This window comes from Gopherus flavomarginatus, chromosome 13 (genome assembly GCF_025201925.1).
Source record: "Gopherus flavomarginatus isolate rGopFla2 chromosome 13, rGopFla2.mat.asm, whole genome shotgun sequence".
Classification (NCBI taxonomy): Eukaryota; Metazoa; Chordata; order Testudines; family Testudinidae; genus Gopherus; species Gopherus flavomarginatus.
This window is the reverse complement of record NC_066629.1, coordinates 10,244,109-10,261,971: the sequence shown is the minus strand read 5'-3', so window position 1 is coordinate 10,261,971 and position 17,863 is coordinate 10,244,109. Positions and strand designations below refer to the sequence as shown.

Below are 17,863 nucleotides of genomic sequence, written 5' to 3'. Positions count from 1 at the left end.
TATAGTCTCCGTGCCTAGTCTCACATTGTTAATCTTTATTTAAATAATTCCACTTGAGCTTGTTATTTGACAGTCTCACGCAACAACCTAATCAATATGTTTATGGAAAACAGATCGTCTCAAATTAACTCAATATAATTCTTTGATGAGATCATAAATTTGATTGATAAAGATAATTGTGTTGATGTTATCTACTTTGACTTCTGTAAGGCATTTGATTTAGGCCTGTTCAACACTTTCATTAAGAACACAGAATGGTACAAAATCAACATGGCACACATTAAATAGGTTAAACACTGATTAACTGAAAGGGCTCAAATATACTTATAAAAAATAAATCATCATCAAGTGCAGCGGTTTTTGAAATGCGGGTCATGACCCAGTACTGAGTCGCAGAATATAAGACACTGGGTCGCGGCAGCTCTGGTTAGCACTGCCAACCAGGCCATTAAAAGTCCCATCAGCAGTGTAGCCCAGCTAAGACAGGCTAGTTCCTATCTGTTCTGGTACCATGTTGCGCCCTGGAAGCAGTCAGCAACAGGTCTGATTCCTATGCGGGGGGCTGGGGGGGCGCAAAAGGGCTCCATGCTCTGCCTCCACCCCGAGCACCAGCTCTGCACTCCCATTGGACAGTGCCATCCAATGGCAGCTGAGGGGTGTGGTACCTGCAGGTGATAGCCATGCAGAGTTGCTTGTACGCCTCCACCTAGTAGCAGGACTGGCTGCTGGCTACAGACAGGGCACAACATGGTCTGCAGTGCCAGGACAGGCAGGAAGCCTACCTTAGCACCCCTGCTGCGCTGCTGACCGGGAACCACCCAAGGTAAGCCCACGCCCCAACCCCATGCTCCAATCCCCTGCCCCAGCCCTAGCCCCCCCCAACCCGGAGCCCCTGCCTGTACCCCAAACTCCTCATCCCCGGCCTCACCCCACAGCCTGCACCCTCAGCCCAGAGCCCTGACCCCCCTGCACCCCAACCACCTGCCCCAGTCTGGAGCCCCCCCAAACTCAGAGCCCCCCCGTACCCCAAACACATCATCTGTGGCCCCATCCCAGAGCCTGCACCCCCAGCCCAGAGCCATGATCCCCTCCCACACCCTAACCCCCTGCCCCAGCCCAGTGCCCCTCCCACACCCTGAACCCCTCATTCCCACCTCCCCTGCAGCCCTCACCCCTGCACCTCAACCCTCTGCCTAGCCTTGATCTACTCCCACACCCCAAACCCCTCATCCCCATCTCCGTTGGGTCATGGATATCAACAATTTTCTTCAACTGGGTTGCCAGAAAAAAAGTTTGAAAACCACTGGTCATGTGGGTATGTTTCTAGTGGAGTCCCACAGGGCCCTATACTATTTAGTATTTTTATCAATGACCTGGAAAAAAACAGAACATCATCATTAATAAAATTGGCAAGTGATAGAAAGGTTGGAGGATAAATAATGAAGAGGACACATCACTGTTATGTAGCGATTGTAGCTGGGAGCAGTAAAACAATATGTCTTTCAATACGGCCAAATGAAAGATCATACCTCTAGGAATAAAAAATACACGACATAGTTACAGAATGGGGGACTCTATTCTGGGAGTCATGATGGACAGTCAGATGAACATGAACTCCCAGTGCAACACTGTGAATAAAAAGGCTAAGGCTGTCCATGGATTTATAAATGGGAGAATCGAGGAGGAGTAACAGGGTAATATTTGGCACTGGTACAACTGCTGTGGGATTACTATGTACAGTTCTGGTGTCCACACTTCAAAAAGGATATTGAAACATTGGAGAGGGTTCAGACAACAGCCACAAGTATGATTAAAGGATTGGAAAACATGTTTTACAGTGAGAGACTCAATGAGCTCAATCTATTCAGCTTATCAAAGGGAAGGTTAAGAGATGACATGATCATATAAGCATGATGCTGTAACGTAAAAGAGCACTTGGTAACCCTAATATTCACCACTTCTACTTACTATTGATCAGTGTTTATTGGCTGAAGTTTTTGGGGAATCTACTCATCACAAAAGCTGGTGCATATTCATTTCTCTTTGATGGAGTGGTGAACTAATTTATGAGCTTGCAATGTCGAGTGACTGAAGAGTGCAAGATGGCACATTTCTGGGGTGCAAAGCTGGGACTAGGGATATGTGGGTGTTGCCCTATATGTAATTCAAGCGTGGCTGGGAATAGCACTCTGATATATTTCTGGGAGTGACTTGCATGCTGGAGGCTGGGGTGGGTGGCAGTGTCACCTCCCACAGCACTGCAGGGCATAGTTCCAGACTGGAGAATTAAGGGGGCATAGATGTCCTACAGCCTGGATTGCACCCTGAGAGATGTCACAATAAGTATCTACATGGGGAACAGAAAGTTTATAATGGAGGGCTCTTTAGTCTAGCTGGAATTTTAGAAATTCAGACTGGAAATAAGATGTCATTTTTTAACATTGAGCATAATTAATCCCTGGGGGAAAAAACGTACAGAAGGTTTTGTGGATTCTCCATCACCGGCAATTTTTAAGTCAAGATTGGATGTTTTTCTAAAAGATCTGCTGCTAGTTCAACCACAGCTATTGGTCTTGAAGCAAGAATTAATTCAGGGAAGTACTGAGGCCTGTGTTATGCAAGAGATCAGACTAGATTATCACAATGGTGTTGTCAGTTGTTGGCTTGCGCATGTGTTCTTTCAGTGTGCTGTCCAGCTCTGCGCAAATGGCTGGTTTAGCAAATCTCGATAAGTACTACCCAGTGCTGTTGAATGTTGAAGACTGGAATTCTGTTGCCTTGGTAACACTGTTTAGGCTGCTCATTGCTTCTGTCCTTGAAGATAATGCAGTGTGTTAATTCAGCAGACCTCGGTGTTACTCATAAAGGAGGACCACAGGCACGGTTTGGTGGCAAAGACGCTCGGCCAGGTTTATTGTCAATGAAGAACGGTACCAGCTCCCTGGATCAGTGCTTACAGTGACATTAACACATGTATGCTCATTACAATAGACTCATCTTAGTGAATGGCGAGACTCTCCGCTGCCCCCTAGGCTGGACAAAGGGCTAAGGTGCAGTACCCTGACATTTAGAGGCTGAGACAAACAACTGGAATACATAATTTATGCACCAATTTATATATTTTATGACATCTATTTGCTACCTCCTCTTGTTCCTGATATCTTGAATAAAACATCCCTATTCATTGTACTAGATTGGGATGTATCTGTACTAGCTCGAATAAAGTTATGTAAATATCTAGTGCCTAGTACACTAGCCACAACTTTGCCAAGCTCATGTACTGGACAGTGAACTTGTAAGCATCTGCTTTAATACATGGCCTTGGTTCACAGTCTTTGGTTCAGGACTTAGATCTTGCACCAGGTCCAGTGCTCCAGGCGCTCTCTCTCTTTTGGCCCTAAAATCTATAAATCTACTCCCTACGAAAGTGATATTCAATTAGCTCTACCTGCAGGCCGATTTGAGAATTCTATGACAAGAGGCAGAAATCTGACAAAAAAGTTCAGCTGCCAATAAAGACCTTAATTAAAACATAAGTATTAGTGTTTCTATCTTTTAACAAAGTTTATAAATCAACATTATTACCTATGTTTGTGGCAATCTTTAATGGGAGAGGTGACAGTGACAATCTCTGGCAAACTTTGTGAAGAGTGGTTTGTAGGAGGTCAGGGCAACATGCATGCACTGGTGAAGACAATCGTCTGTCAGGTGATTGTGGTGTTGGTTTTTTATACTGGCCATGGTAGAAAATCGAGATTTGCAGAGTTATGTTGATCTGAACATTGTTAAAAGATAGTTGGCTAGATTCTGGCTATTCTGAAACTGGTCAGCATATTGAGTTGAGAAATCCCAAAGTCTCACTTCTCTGAATTTGCCTTCAAGACATCTGAGCCCTGGAGCTTTACAATTTCTAATTGAAAGGCACCTTCATCAGTTGAATCAAGACTGTTCTTAGCTTCAGAAGGGCAAGGTCCATCGGCGGAGACAACAAATGGATCACAAACAAATAAAAGCAAATCCTTTGGAATTTTAAAATTCTCAAATCACATTTTAAAAATTTTCATCAGAATGTTTAGGAATTCTTGCATTGTTTTCATCAAAGTTTCATTTATAGCAACAACATGCAATGTGGGAAAACACATGTTAAGTGTGTCTGAAAGATTTCAAGATTCCTCTAAAAGGCACATTGTAAGGAGTCCCCTGTCAGGTGAGGGGTCGCTCGTCACCCTCCGGGGCGCCTGGGAACCAGGCTGCCTCACTACACAGCGAGTCGTTCGGTCTATAAATCTATAAAGCCCAAGCCCTGGCTCAGGGCAGGGCAACAAACCAGATGCAGGGCTCAGACCCTCAGGCAGGGGCTGAGCAAGCAGTTCAAGTCTGTAAGTCTATAAAGCCCAAGCCCAGGCTCAGGGCGGGGCAACAATACAGATACAGGCCTCAGACCCTCAGGCAGGGGCTGAGCAAGCAGTTCAAGTCTGTAAGAAAGGCCCCCTCAGGCCAGGAGTCTGCCACCCCTAGAAGCGTGGCAGGGGGGGACGCAGGTCCTCCCACTCCACTGCGTCCCAGCCCGGGGCCCTAAGAGCGGCAGGCAGTCTGCTGCTGTGTCAGTGGGGATCCTGGCCGCAACACACTGACATTGGTTCTGGTAGTGGCGCAGCCAGACTGGGGTCGGCTACCCCCGGGCCACTTCCATTCTCCACCTCATCGGGTACCTGATTCGTTGTGGTGCCAACCGGGGGGTCAACCACCATCGGCTCTGCAAGGCGAGTGTCTCCGGGCGGACTCGACGAGTCCTCGGGGTAGGTGGCCACCGGCGGGCTCGGCTCCTCTGGGTAGCGGGAGCGGGGCAGGCTCGGCCAGTCCTCCTCCGGGTAGCGGGAGCGGGGCAGGCTCGGCCAGTCCTCCTCTGGGTAGCGGTAGCGGGAGCGGGGCAGGCTCAGCCAGTCCTCCTCCGGGTAACGAGCGAGGGGGAGGCTGGGTCGTCCGCGGCCTCCTGCAGCCTCCCCAGTGGGAGCTCCGTCATGGACATCCAGCCTTTCTGACGGCTGGTCCCTCACTGAGCTCGGAGGGCCCGCCTTTGTACTTCCGGGTCGGCACTTGGCCTCTTGCGGGGCGGGCTCAGGGCGCCGTATCTCCGCCCAGTCTGGCTTCCGGCTGGGCTCTTCGCCCTCCGGGGCACCTGGGAACCAGGCCGCCTCACTACACACATACTTTTTCAAACAGATCCCCTACTCTGCTTGAACAGCCATGGAGCTGAAAGTTGAGGGAATTCAAGTGACTAGTAATATCACACAGAAAAGCTACGTGTGACATAGAGGGGATATTATTCATAATTTCTAGAAACTTGAAAGCTTTGTTGGTCTTGTGATTTAAAAGAAATTCAATTATTTCTTTTTGAAGCACACCAAACATGCGCCCCCTACTAAACCAGTGAATATCATTGTGCTGCAACAAGTTATTGTATTTATCTGAAATGTCTTGTAAAAGAGCTTTAAAAAGATGATGTTGCAAGCTAGAAATTGAGTGTATGTAGTTCACTAATCTCATTACAATACCTATTGGTTTTTTTTCAAGTCACTAGACAATTTACAACACAGGACAGTCTGGTGAATCATAGAATCATAGACGATTAGGGTTGGAAGAGACCGCAGGAAGTCCAATCCCCTGCTCAAAGCAGGACTGACACCAACTAAATCATTCCAGCCAGGGCTTTGTCAAGCAGGGCCTTAAAAACCTCTAAGGACAGAGATTCCATCACCTCCCTAGGTAACCCATTCCAGTACTTCATCACCCTTGCTGCCCTCTGCTGGACTCTCTCCAATTTGTCCACATCCCTTCTGTAGTGGGGGGAACAAAACTGGATGCAATACTCCATATGTGGCCTCTACAGGGCCAAATAGAGGGGAATAATCACTTCCCTCGACCTGCTGGCAATGCTCCTACATATACAGCCCAATATGCCGTTGGCCTTCTTGGCAACAAGGGCACATTGCTGACTCATATGCAGCTTCTCGTCCACTGTAATCCCCAGGCCCTTTTCTGCAGAACTGCTGCTTAGCCAGTCGGTCCCCAGCCTATAGCAGTGCATAGGATTCTTCCTTCCTAAGTGCAGGACTTTGCACTTGTCCTTGTTGAACCGCACCAGATTTCTTTTGGCCCAATCCTCCAATTTCTCTAGGTCACTCAAGACCCTATCCCTACAATCCAGCATATCTTTCTCTCCCACCAGTTTAGTGTAGTCTGTGAACATGCTGAGGGTGCACTTCATCCCATCATCCAGATAATTAATAAAGATGTTGAACAAAATGGGCCCCAGGACTGACCTCTGGGGCACTCCGCTTGATACCAGCTGCCAACTAGACATCGAGCCGTTGATCACTACCCGTTGAGCCTGACAATCTAGCCAGCTTTCTATGCATTTTATAGTTCATTCAGCCAATCCATACTTTTTAAACTTGCTTGGGTAATGACACTGCTGAATGATGTGACACTTGCTGTAGTGACACTGCTGAATTATGCAGTGTAGAAAAGTTAGTGTATCCCTGCCAAATGTGAAGCAAAACCCTTCTCTTTCCCTGTCATGGAAGGCAACTTTGTCTGTAACAAGCAAGTTTACTTTTTGCAGATCTAAACCACTTTTTTTTTCAAAAAAAGCCCTTTACCTTTTCAAAAATGATCTGTCCTGTGGTGTAGGTTTCTCATTGTGATGTAAGCACAGTCTGAATGAGCTCTCCCCTGACATCTTGTGATGAACTGTGAAAGAAGACTTCAGGAGCTGATCTTGTTTGCATGGGCACACCCACCATGCCTAGGTGCTCAGCATGATGGGATTGCTTGCCCAAATGATCATTTTTCATAGAATCATAGAAGATTACAATTGGAAGTAACCTCAGGAGGTGATCTAGTTCAACCCCCTGCTCAAAGCAGGACTGACACCAAGTAAATCATCCCAGCCAGGGCTTTTTCAAGCCTGGCCTTAAAAGTCTATAAAGATGGAGATTCCACCATCTCCCTAGATAACCCTTTCCAGTGCTTCACCGCCCTCCTAATGAAATAGTTTTTCCTAATATCCAACCTAGATATTTGGATATTTTGGCTGGTGTTGGATCCCCAGTCTCCTTGTTATTGAGACAAGAGTTATAAAGTGTTGTTATGCTTGTTGTGTGAATCAATGGTAGAAGAACTGTACTTGGCGTACCCTGATTGAGGGACTCACCCTCAACTAAACAGCATTCATTAGGCAGAGGACATGGGTTCCAAAGCCCAGTGAGTTCAGAGAGGGTGGGGGACTGCTATTCGTGCCTGGTGGTGTGGGCCCTGCCTAAGGGCCCCAGACACTATTTGATTCTTCCTCTCATGACTGTGTAATAACAAAACTGATTAAGATTCAATGGATAGTCTTGCTACACCCTGCAGAGCTGAAATCACTGATACCTAGGTCTAAGCATTAGACTTGCTTTGACACAGTGTCTCTGATGCAAGAGACTGCCCAGTGTTAACCAGCAGTGAGGCTCCCTCACTAACAGCTAAAATCACTGAAAGTGGTATTAAATGGTGGGACCTGAAGACATCCAGCTGATGGGCTGGCAGAGAAGCACGGAGCACTGATCAGCCTGCAGGGTGGCTGGCAAAGAGGAGCAGTGAGCGAATGCCCAGGTAGCTGAGCGAGTAAGGTGCCTTCTTACCCCCCTTCACCTAGGATGAGAGGTGAACTCTTCAGATGCACCTCTGAACTCTAGGTCTGCATTGACCAAGGACAACAACTGTGAGTGAGGTGCAGAGAAGGGATGGGCACGTTAAAGGGAGTTTTGCTTGCTGGATTTAAGAAACTAAGGGAAAAGGACATTGTCCAGCTTTCTTGGGGGGTGGGTCTTTTGCTCACAGTTTATGTTTATGAACCTTGTTTGTGGTGTTTTCTAAATTTAATGCCAGGTTACTTCCCTTCTTTCATTAAAAGTTTATATTTGCTATACTCAGACTCTGGGCTTATGAGAGGGGAAGTATTGCCTATTAGAGGTGTCCAGGGAGTGGTGTGTAATTGTCCCAGGTCACTGGGTGGGGGCTCAAGCCAGTTTTGTGTTGTATTGTTGTGAAGGAACCCCTAGATACTGAACCTGTCCCTTGTTGCTGCCGACTCTGACCGGCAGAAGGGTTAGAGTATTAAGCACAAAATTTCTTCCTTGAAAATTTCACCATCATAAACTCTAACAAACCACAATAACTGGGCAGTGTCATGTAAATCGCTTGAATTGTCCACTGCAAGGGTATTTTTTACATCAGAAAGCAATACTGACAAACAATCCTTGTAAACTACCTCCATTCTTTACACTCCCATGGAATCAGACAGGGAAACTTGCTTCACACGGTTCACAATGACATCTCTGTTTTTATCTCCAGCAAAAAGCTCCTCCAGCATTTCCTATGTGCATTCCTTCACAAGCTCAGCATCCAGCAGAGGGTTTTTCTTTTTAGCTAGTATCCACATTAAAAGAGAAGCAGCTGCTGCTTTTCCCTGTGCAGTAACTGATATTGTGAGAATGACATCTGAAGTGTGATACGAAGATTTGCAGTTTTGTCACATCTTGCAACACGGCTGGGAGGATAAGCCATGTTCAAATTACAGTGCTTTGATTCAAAGTGGTGCCTCACCTTGATGACCTTACAGATGAATACCATGGTTTGGCATATTAAACACAAAGGTTTTGCATATAAATGGCACGGCATAATAAAAAGAAAACTCTCTGTCCAGTTTGGGTTAAAAACTCAGCTTTTGTTGAGTTTGCAACATTTACTCCCACTTGCATTCATTTTTTGCTCCATTTCTATCACTAATGAAAAAAATGCGTGGTGGCCAGGGCCAACCTTAGTGAAAATGGTGTCCTGGGTGTATTTGTATTTTGGCACCCTTTGTCATAAATCTAAAGGGAAGGGTAACAATCTTTATGTGTACAGTAACATAAAATCCCTCCTGGCCAGGGGTATAGAATCCCTTTACGTGGTAAGGAGTTAAGAAGCTCAAATAACCTGGTACCTGGTTGACACCTGACTAAAAGGAGCAATAAGGAAAGAAGACACTTTCAAATCTGGGTGGAGGGGTATGACACAGTAGGGAGTGACCTGGGAATGTCGTCTAGTTTTACCGGAACTGTCTGCATGGGGGAGGGGGAGTAAGATGGCTGCAGTAGTGTTTTCAGTTTTGGGCTGGCTGGGGAATTGGAGGGAACTCCAAGGCTGGTGTCTAAGATCCCTCCCCTCCAGAAGGACCTGACTAAGGGGTCCTGTTTTTGCCTACAAGCTCTGGTTTGGACTGTGTTCCTGTCGTCTAATAAACCTTCTGTGCTATTGTCTGGCTGAGAGTCATGGTGAATTGCAGGAAGGCGGGGGTGCAGGGCCTTGTCTCCCCCAAACTCCATGATGGAGGGAGAGAGGTTTTGTTTGGGATCTCTTCGTTTATTCCCTCGCTGGAGGGAGAGAGAGACCAGACAGGAAAAAAACATCTCCTAAAAACATACCTGAAATGAGCATCTAAAATTACAGAAACTGTAAGGTAAGGCAAGAAAATGCATTAGATTATCTTCTGTTTTATCTCTTGAATTTTCCCTATGTTAAGAACGAGTTTTATTCCTGTTTTTTGTAACTTTGAAGCTAAGCCTAGAGGGGAATCCTCTGTGTTTTAAATCTTTTTATTTACCCTGTAAAGTTACCTTCCATCTTAATTTTGCAAGCGTGATTCTTTTACTTTTTTAAAAATAAAATTCTTCTTTTAAGAACCTCATTGATTTTCAGTGTCCTAAAAGCCCAGGGGTTTGGTCTGTGCTCACTTTGTAACCAATTGGTTAGTGTGTTATTCTCAAGCTTCCCCAAGAAAGAGGGTGAAGGGGTTTTGGGGAATATTTGGGGGAAACAGGGACTCCAAGTGGCCTCTTTCCTGGATTTTTGTGTAAATCACTTGGTGGTTGCAGTTATACCATCCAAGGACAAGGAAACAATTTGTGGCTTGGGGAAGTTTTAACCTAAGATGGTAGAAATAAGCTTAGGGGATCTTTCATGCAGGTCCTCATATCTGTATCCCAGAGTTCAGAGTGGGGAGGGAACCCTGACACCCTTTCTTTGAGTTCAGCCCCAAGCCGTGGGGCTTGGACCGGCAGCACCAAGCAACAGGCATAGGTGTAGTTTGACTTCTATATTTGGAAGTAGAGGACCAGTGGGGCTCAGGCCATCCCAGCATGGCAGGGCCCAGGGATGGAGCACCACCTTCGTCCCCAACTCACCTCAGCAGGCCACCCAGCCTATCTGGGTTGGGAGGGCACAACCAAAAATTGTAATTCAGAAAGTCTGAAAATCACTCAGTGTGCAGGGAGGAGTTATCTAGGAACTGTGTGCAGGCAAGGGTGTAGCTCAGGATGCCAGCAGGCGGTAGTTAGGGGCTGTTTGCCAGGATGGGTGTAGCTAAGGGTGCAGGCAGCGGGTAGCTAGGGGCTGCTTGCTAGGAGGGGTGTAGCTCAGGGTGCAGGGAGGGTCGTAGCTCAGGGTGCAGGGAGGGGCTGTGTTTTAGGGGATGCTGCTGCTGCGGGGTCTAGCTGTGCCCTTGGTCCTTAGCTGGCACAGTGCGGGCAGCTCTGCTCCTTGTGGCTGTGTGCATGCTGGCCAGGCTGGCCATTACCCAGCCCACACAGGGAAACAGACTTGGTTGCACGGAGCACTTGGTGTCACTGTTTGTGGCCCTCCCCTCGGATATTCCTCAGTGTCCCCCTAGGGTCTCGGACCAGCCCAACGTCCCTCTAGGGGGAACAGAAGAACATTTGTAGGGAGGCAAGTGGTGATGCAAGGTGCTCTGTGCATCTAGGTCAGTTTCCCCATGTGTGCTGTGCTGTGAGGCATCTCAAGTTGCTTTATTTTTTAAAGATGAGCTGGAGGGCCACACAGGAAGTCTTGGAGGGCCACATTTGGCCTGCAGGACGCCTACTGAGTATCACTGCAATAGAAGGTTTGATGTAGCCAGGAAAATTTGTTGACTCTGGAACTCCCTAACCCAAGAGTGATGCAGTCTGAACAGACATTTGGAAGATCATTAAGATTATTAAACAGCAAAGGAGAAAACACTCCTTCTGCTGAAAATATAGAAAACCATAATTAACACCAGTCTCAAACAAATATGTCCTGTCAACAGAGAACATCCACACCTCAGTGTGCAGATTTCTGTTCTTGTGAATCTAAACTCTGGAATTTTTCTTTCTTTCTTTTAGCTTTTTGTTCTAATTCCGAACAGAAACAAATTCACCATGGAATAAAAATTGCATTTTTGACCAGCTCTAGAAACAAGAGCACTGCTGTGATGTACCGTATACATTAGCAATCACTAGCTGCATTGTTCAGTAGGCTAGCAAGTCCGTGCTCTACATTGTTCTGACTGTGTCATGGTGGAAGGTGGTACAAACATCCTCAATGTCACTCTCAAACAAACAACAGCGTAGCTGACAAAACCTCCATTACATACATATGAGGCTGTTACTTTTATAGTTCCACATTATACATGCTTTTCAATTATCAAGGGAGGGTGACCTAAATTCATGCAGTTTGTGAGAGATCTGTTCCAATCTCTGACAGGCACTCCATTCTCACATTCTATTATTCCTATTTCTCAGAATGGCTAGTGAACACCATATCACTTTATGCATTTACATTCTTCCTTTATTAAACTGAAAATGGTGTCCCAGAACCTGTTAGGGTTTTTTGTTTTTTTTTTACAAGTAATGCAAAAAAGAGAGTCTGGGAAGTACCTCTGAGTCAGAAATATTGCCATTCAACACCTCGATATCGGGGTCCCTCCAATCCTCAGTGATTGACGAGATGTAATTGTCCGTTAAAGCATCCCAAACCCTGAAAGTAGAAAAACATGTTAATAGCTGCCAGATGGGGCCAACCCTGCCTAAAGGATAGAAGGGCTCACCTCAAGAAATAATTGTCTCAGCATGCTCTTTTCAAAACAGCCCTGAAACAACATTCATAGATTTTAAAGCCAGAAAGGACAATTGTGATAATTTAGTCTGACCGCCTGCATAACACAGGCCAGAGAACCTCAGCCAATAAATTCTGCATCAAACCCACAACTTCTGTTTGAGCTATGGCATATTTTTAGAAAGATATCCATTCTTGATTTGAAAACTTCACAGATTGAGAAACCAATTGTTGATTACCTTCGCTGTTAAAAAAAAAGTGTCTTATTTCTAGTCTAAATTTGTCTAGCTTCCACTTCCAACCTTTGGACTTTTGTCTACTAGTTTAAGGAGCCCTCTGCTCTCAGAAATCTCTTTCCCCTCCAGGTACTTGTAGACGGTGATCAAGTTAGCTCTTAACCTTCTCTTGTATAGTCTAAATAGATTAATGTTCTTTAGTCTCTTATTACAACACAGGGATTCCAGACCTCAGATTATTCTTATAGCTCTTTTCTGAACCCTTTCCAATTTTTCAACATTAAAGAGACAAGACCATGAAGGAAATGGAAATACTAGTGCACCATCTACTACATTCTGTGTGGCTGAATGACCAAAGCAGCAGCAAAATCAGCTCCTTCAGAACAAGGATTTAACAGCCAAGCTCAACATGATAAGTTGCAGCAATTAATGCAATCTCTGACACCACTCCCTCTAGATCCAGCCAAAAATCAGCTACTAACAAGAGGATTTTTAACTATTAAGAGTTTTGCAGCACAGGTGAAACTATTACAGAGAGCTCTCTTTAGCCAAACGGACTGGTAGTTACAGTCTGCTCAAAAAGGAATGAAGGGAAAAAATAGCACTTTAGCCCAAACAAAATGGCTGCAGCCAGATACCAGGTCCAAGGCACTGAAGCAACAGAATCAACAACTACCACTACTACCATGATGGCCATAGGGATAGTAGAAGTAATTGATGAAAATATGATGATTGTGATAGGGAAAAAAATGGGAAAGAGGCAGTTTGTTTCTCACTGCAAGGTATTCTGGATGGCCAGCAACAATGACACATGGACTGAACTTCAAGGGGGGCTGAGATAGGGAATGACTGTGGCTCACCCCAACCCCCAGACAGTTCTTTGAATTCTGGCTTTCCTCCTTGCTGTCTATTTTTGCAAACAAATGTAAATTGAAAACACAGTAGGCCACCCCCCTCCAGCAGATAATGATTGACCATGCTCTATTGTAATTAGACTGCATAACTATAAGAATAGACAAGAAATTTCAACAGGCCATTTACGAAGAAAGAGGACGGTCTCTTTTGCCTGTGTCTTGTCTGGAAATCTAGCTATATATGTGCTGTATGCATAAAACACAGGAGGCTCACTGAAACATGAGAACATGCACAGCATAGTTAGAACGTTCAGAAAATTAATGGGGAAGTGTTTAACTAGCACTAGGCACGTATAAATGGTGATTTTCTGAGATTTATAACTTAGACAAATCTGGATAGATTTTCAAGAGCACAACACCTTTGACCTATGAACTGTCCCTTGCCAAATTTCAAACATCTGTTAAAAACAATGGTGACAAGAGAGCTGTTCACGGAAATGGTTGGGAAAATATTTAACATTGCCAAATCAACTTATTCTTCTATAATCTTGTTTTCAGAAACAACTGAATCATTTTTTGCTGAAACGTTTTTTAAAAAAATCAATCTTGGCACAGATCCAGAGTAGAAATTTTCAGCCTGAATCATTAAAGTTTGGCAAAGTTATAAGTAAATGAAAACAGAGGTTTCAACAAAAAGTGCTAAACAACTTTATCTACTGCTATTGCTACTGTTCTACCAATAATAATACCAAGAGGTAAATAGTGGTGTGCTGTGACCAGTGTTCAATATATTTATAAATGATCTGGAAAAGGGGTTAAACAGTGAGGTGGCAAAGTTTGCAGACAATACAAAATTACTCAAGATATTTAAATCCAAAACAGACCGTGAAGAGTTACAAAGGGATCTCACAAAACTGAATGATTGGGCAACAAAATGGCAGATGAAATTCAATGTTGATAAATGCAAAGTAATGCACATTGGAAAACATAATCCCAACTGTATACACAAAATTAATGGATCTAAATTAGCTATTACCACTCCAGAAAAGATCTTGGAGTCATTGTGGATAGTTCTTCGAAAACATCTGCTCACTATGCAGCAGCAGTCAAAAAAGCTAACAGAATGTTATGACCTGTTACGAAATGGATAGATAAGTCAGAAAATATCATAATGTCACTATATACGCCCATGGTACATCCACACCTTGAATACTGTAGGCAATTCTGGTTGCCCCATCTCAAAAAAGATATATTAGAATTGGAAAAGGTACAGAGAAGGGCAACAAAAATGATTAAGGACATGGAACAACTTCCATATGAAGAAAGATTAAAAAGACCAGGACTTTTCATCTTGAAAAAGAGATGACTAAGGAGGTATATAATAGAGGTCTATAGAATCATGAATGGTGTGGAGAAAGTGAATAAGGAAGTGGTATTTACTCCTTCACATAACGCAAGAATGATGGGTCACCCAATGAAATTAACAGGTAGAGATTTAAAAGAAGAAAAAGGAAGTACTTCTTCACACAATACACAGTCAACCTGTGGAACTCATTGCCAGGAGATGTTGTGAAGGTCAAAATTATACTAGAGTTCAAAAAAGAATTACATAAGTTCATTGAGGACAGGTCCATCAATGGCTATTAGCCAAGATGGTCAGGAACACAACCCCATGCCCTGGATGTCCCTAGGCAGGGCGGCCCAGAGGATTCAGGGAGCCTGGAGCAAAGCCATTTTGGGAGCCTCTTCCATTAAAAAAAAGTTGCAATACCATAGAATACTATATTCTTGTGGGGGCCTCTCCGGGGCCCGGGACCAGAGGCAAATTGCTCCACTTTCCTTCCCCCCTCTGGGCAGCCCTGTCCCTAGCCTCTGACCAGAAACAGGAGTGGACGACAGAGTATGGATCACTTGATGATCTGGAGGATGACGTGGATTGCACCCTCAGCAAGTTTGCAGATGACACTAAACTGGGAGGAATGGTAGATACACTGGAGGGTAGGGATAGGATACAGAGGGACCTACAGAAAATAGAGGATTGGGTCAAAAGAAATCTGATGAGCTTCAACAAGGACAAGTGCAGAGTCCTGCACTTAGGACGGAAGAATCCGATGCACTGCTACAGACTAGGGTTCGAGTGGCTAGGCAGCAGTTCTGCAGAGAAGGACCTAGGGGTTACAATGGACGAGAAGCTGGATTTGAGTCAACAATATGCCCTTGTTGTCAAGAAGGCTAACAGCATTTTGGCCTGTATAAGTAGGAGCAATGCCAGCAGATTGAGAGACGTGATCATTCCCCTCTATTCGGCATTGGTGAGGCCTCATCTGGAGTACTGTGTCCAGTTTTGGGCCCCACACTACAAGAAGGTTGTGGAAAAATTGGAAAGAGTACAGTGGAGGGCAACAAAAATGATTAGGGGGCTGGAGCACATGATTTATGAGGAGAGGCTGAAGGAACTGGGATTATTTAGTCTGCAGAAGAGATGAATGAAGGGGGATTTGATAGCTGCTTTCAACTACCTGAAAGGAGGATCTAAAGGGGATGGATCTAGGCTGTTCTCAGTGGCAGCAGATGACAGAACAAGGAGTAATGGTCTCAAGTTGCTTTGGAGGAGGTATTGGTTGGATATTAGGAAAACTTTTTCACGAGGGTGGTGAAGTACTGGACTAGGTTACCTAGGGAGGTTGTGGAATCTCCTTCCTTAGAGGTTTTTAAGGTCAGGCTTGACAAAGCCCTAGCTGGGATGATTTAGTTGGGGTTGGTCCTGCTTTGAGCAGGGGGTTGGACTAGATGACCTCCTTAGGTCCCTTCCAACCCTGATATTCTATGATTCTATGATTCTATGACGACTACCTGTTCTGTTCATTCCCTTGAAGCACCTGGCATTGGCCACTGTCAGAATACAGGATAATAGGCTAGATGGACCACTGGTCTGATGTTCTTATTAAGAGAACTGAAACAAATAAGAAGGGAATATGTCTCTTAATTTCTAGCCAGTCTAAACCCTCTTCCTCCTGTATTCTCTGTTATCATGTTCAAAGAGCACTTAGAAATCATTTTGGTTAAGCTGCCCTACATGGAGAGGCTACTGAACACTGTTCAGGTGAAGGACGTGAACCTGGGAAGAGTCCTGGACCCAGCATTAGACTTGGATAGGGAGTTAGGCTCTCAACGTCAAAGCACTGATCTTCCTTGAGTGCTGGCCACCCAGCTGCTCAGGACACTCCTGCTGAATTGCAGCCTTAGGGCTGCTCAATATTAGATGTTCGGTTGATCCAGCTACGTCATTCAGGTTTATGAAAAATTCATGCCCGTGAGCGACGTAGTGAAGCTAACATAAGCCCCAGTGTAGACAGCACTTGGTTGATGGAAGCATTCTGCTGTTGACCTAGCTTCTGCCTCTCAGGGAGGTGGATTTAGGACAGCAATGGAAGAACCCTTTCTGTCACTATGGTAAGTGTCTACACTGAAGCACAATAGTTGTACAATGGCAATGTTGCAGCTGTTTAGTGGAAGCATTTCTGGTGAAGACAAGTGCTGAGTCAGTCGAAGAATTCACCACAATCTGACAGAGCAGTTTGCTAATTTGCAACATGTGAGCAGAAGGACTCAGTCCATGATACAGATGACAGCAGGGTTCACTAAAACCCAGAGAACATCAGCAAAACAGAGGGGGTCATGTTTCTCTTGTTTGGGGATGTTGCATTGATTGAAACCACGTTTCTTCAATAAGCTGCACTGTAGTACCTATGGTAAGTGGAACCATGACACCTTGGTTGATCATTCTCCACAGCAGTGTAGAGGAGAAAACCACAAAGGGATGTCACTAAGTCCTACTAATACAAGTATGAGCCACAGGACTAGTTATTCAACTATGCAAGAACAAGGGCTGCAGCCAGGTTTTACAGAGCCCTTTGGTGACGTTTCCTCTCACCACAGGGCTTCCTCTGACAGACCCACGCTCCAGTGGTGATATCAGCACTGCATTTTCACTCTTCTACCATTTTTCTTCTTATCCCCGTGGCCTCAGGATGGCTTCCCCTCATCTATTTCCATTTTCCTTCCATCTCCTTTGTGTCACTCTTGCCCCTTCTGTTTTTATCATAGTACCCCACCTCGTGCCCCCCAAGAGGCAGCTGCAGTCTAAGGTCCTCTCATGCAGTTTAAAAAGTTCCAATGGAGCTGTCACAGTCCATGCACATTATTGGATCCCATCACACCTGCCCTTTTAGGGAGGAAGTCCACAGAACCAGTGTCAAAATGGCAACTGAATTTTTTTAAAAATAGGAACCTATGGTCAGGTGCCTGAATATGCTTTTTAAGGTATTGCCTCTCACATAGACTCATAGACTTAAGGTCAGAAAGGAGTTGCCTCCTTTCATAGATCTATATGGGGTGGGAATAAACAGGACACAAATGCTCCAGGAATAAGACTACTAACTCTTATATAGCGCTTTTCATCAGTAAATCTCAAATTGCTTTACAAGGAGGTCAGTGTTATTATCACTCTGTTACAAATAGGGAAACTGAGGCACAGTGAAGTGACTTGCCCAAAGTCACCCAACAGTACAGTCAAGAATTTAACTCAGGAGTCCTAAGTCCCAGTCCAGTGCCCTATCCACTAGGCAACACTGCCTCTCCCAGTACCGCTGCTCAACATTTTTTTTATGCTAAAATATGGAAGTTTAAGAATTTTTGAGACCCATAAAGCCAGCACAAACTCATCTATCTGGTCACCATGCCACCAGCTATATTTCCTAAATGGGAAGACATGATGAAGTTTCTAAAATTTGAGAGCTGGGTGAAATGTTTCGA

At 44.9% G+C, this 17,863-nt stretch overlaps 1 protein-coding gene across 2 annotated transcripts in view; it reads right to left on the bottom strand.

The window, feature by feature from the left end:
• FEZ1 (fasciculation and elongation protein zeta 1) overlaps nucleotides 1-17,863 on the bottom strand; it is a 163,338-nt gene that overhangs the window by 110,293 nt on the left and 35,182 nt on the right. For both annotated transcript variants that reach the window (XM_050921709.1, XM_050921710.1), the window contains exon 3: nucleotides 11,781-11,880. In XM_050921709.1, coding sequence (XP_050777666.1) covers nucleotides 11,781-11,880 — 100 coding nt within the window. The remainder of the gene's footprint in view (nucleotides 1-11,780; nucleotides 11,881-17,863) is intronic.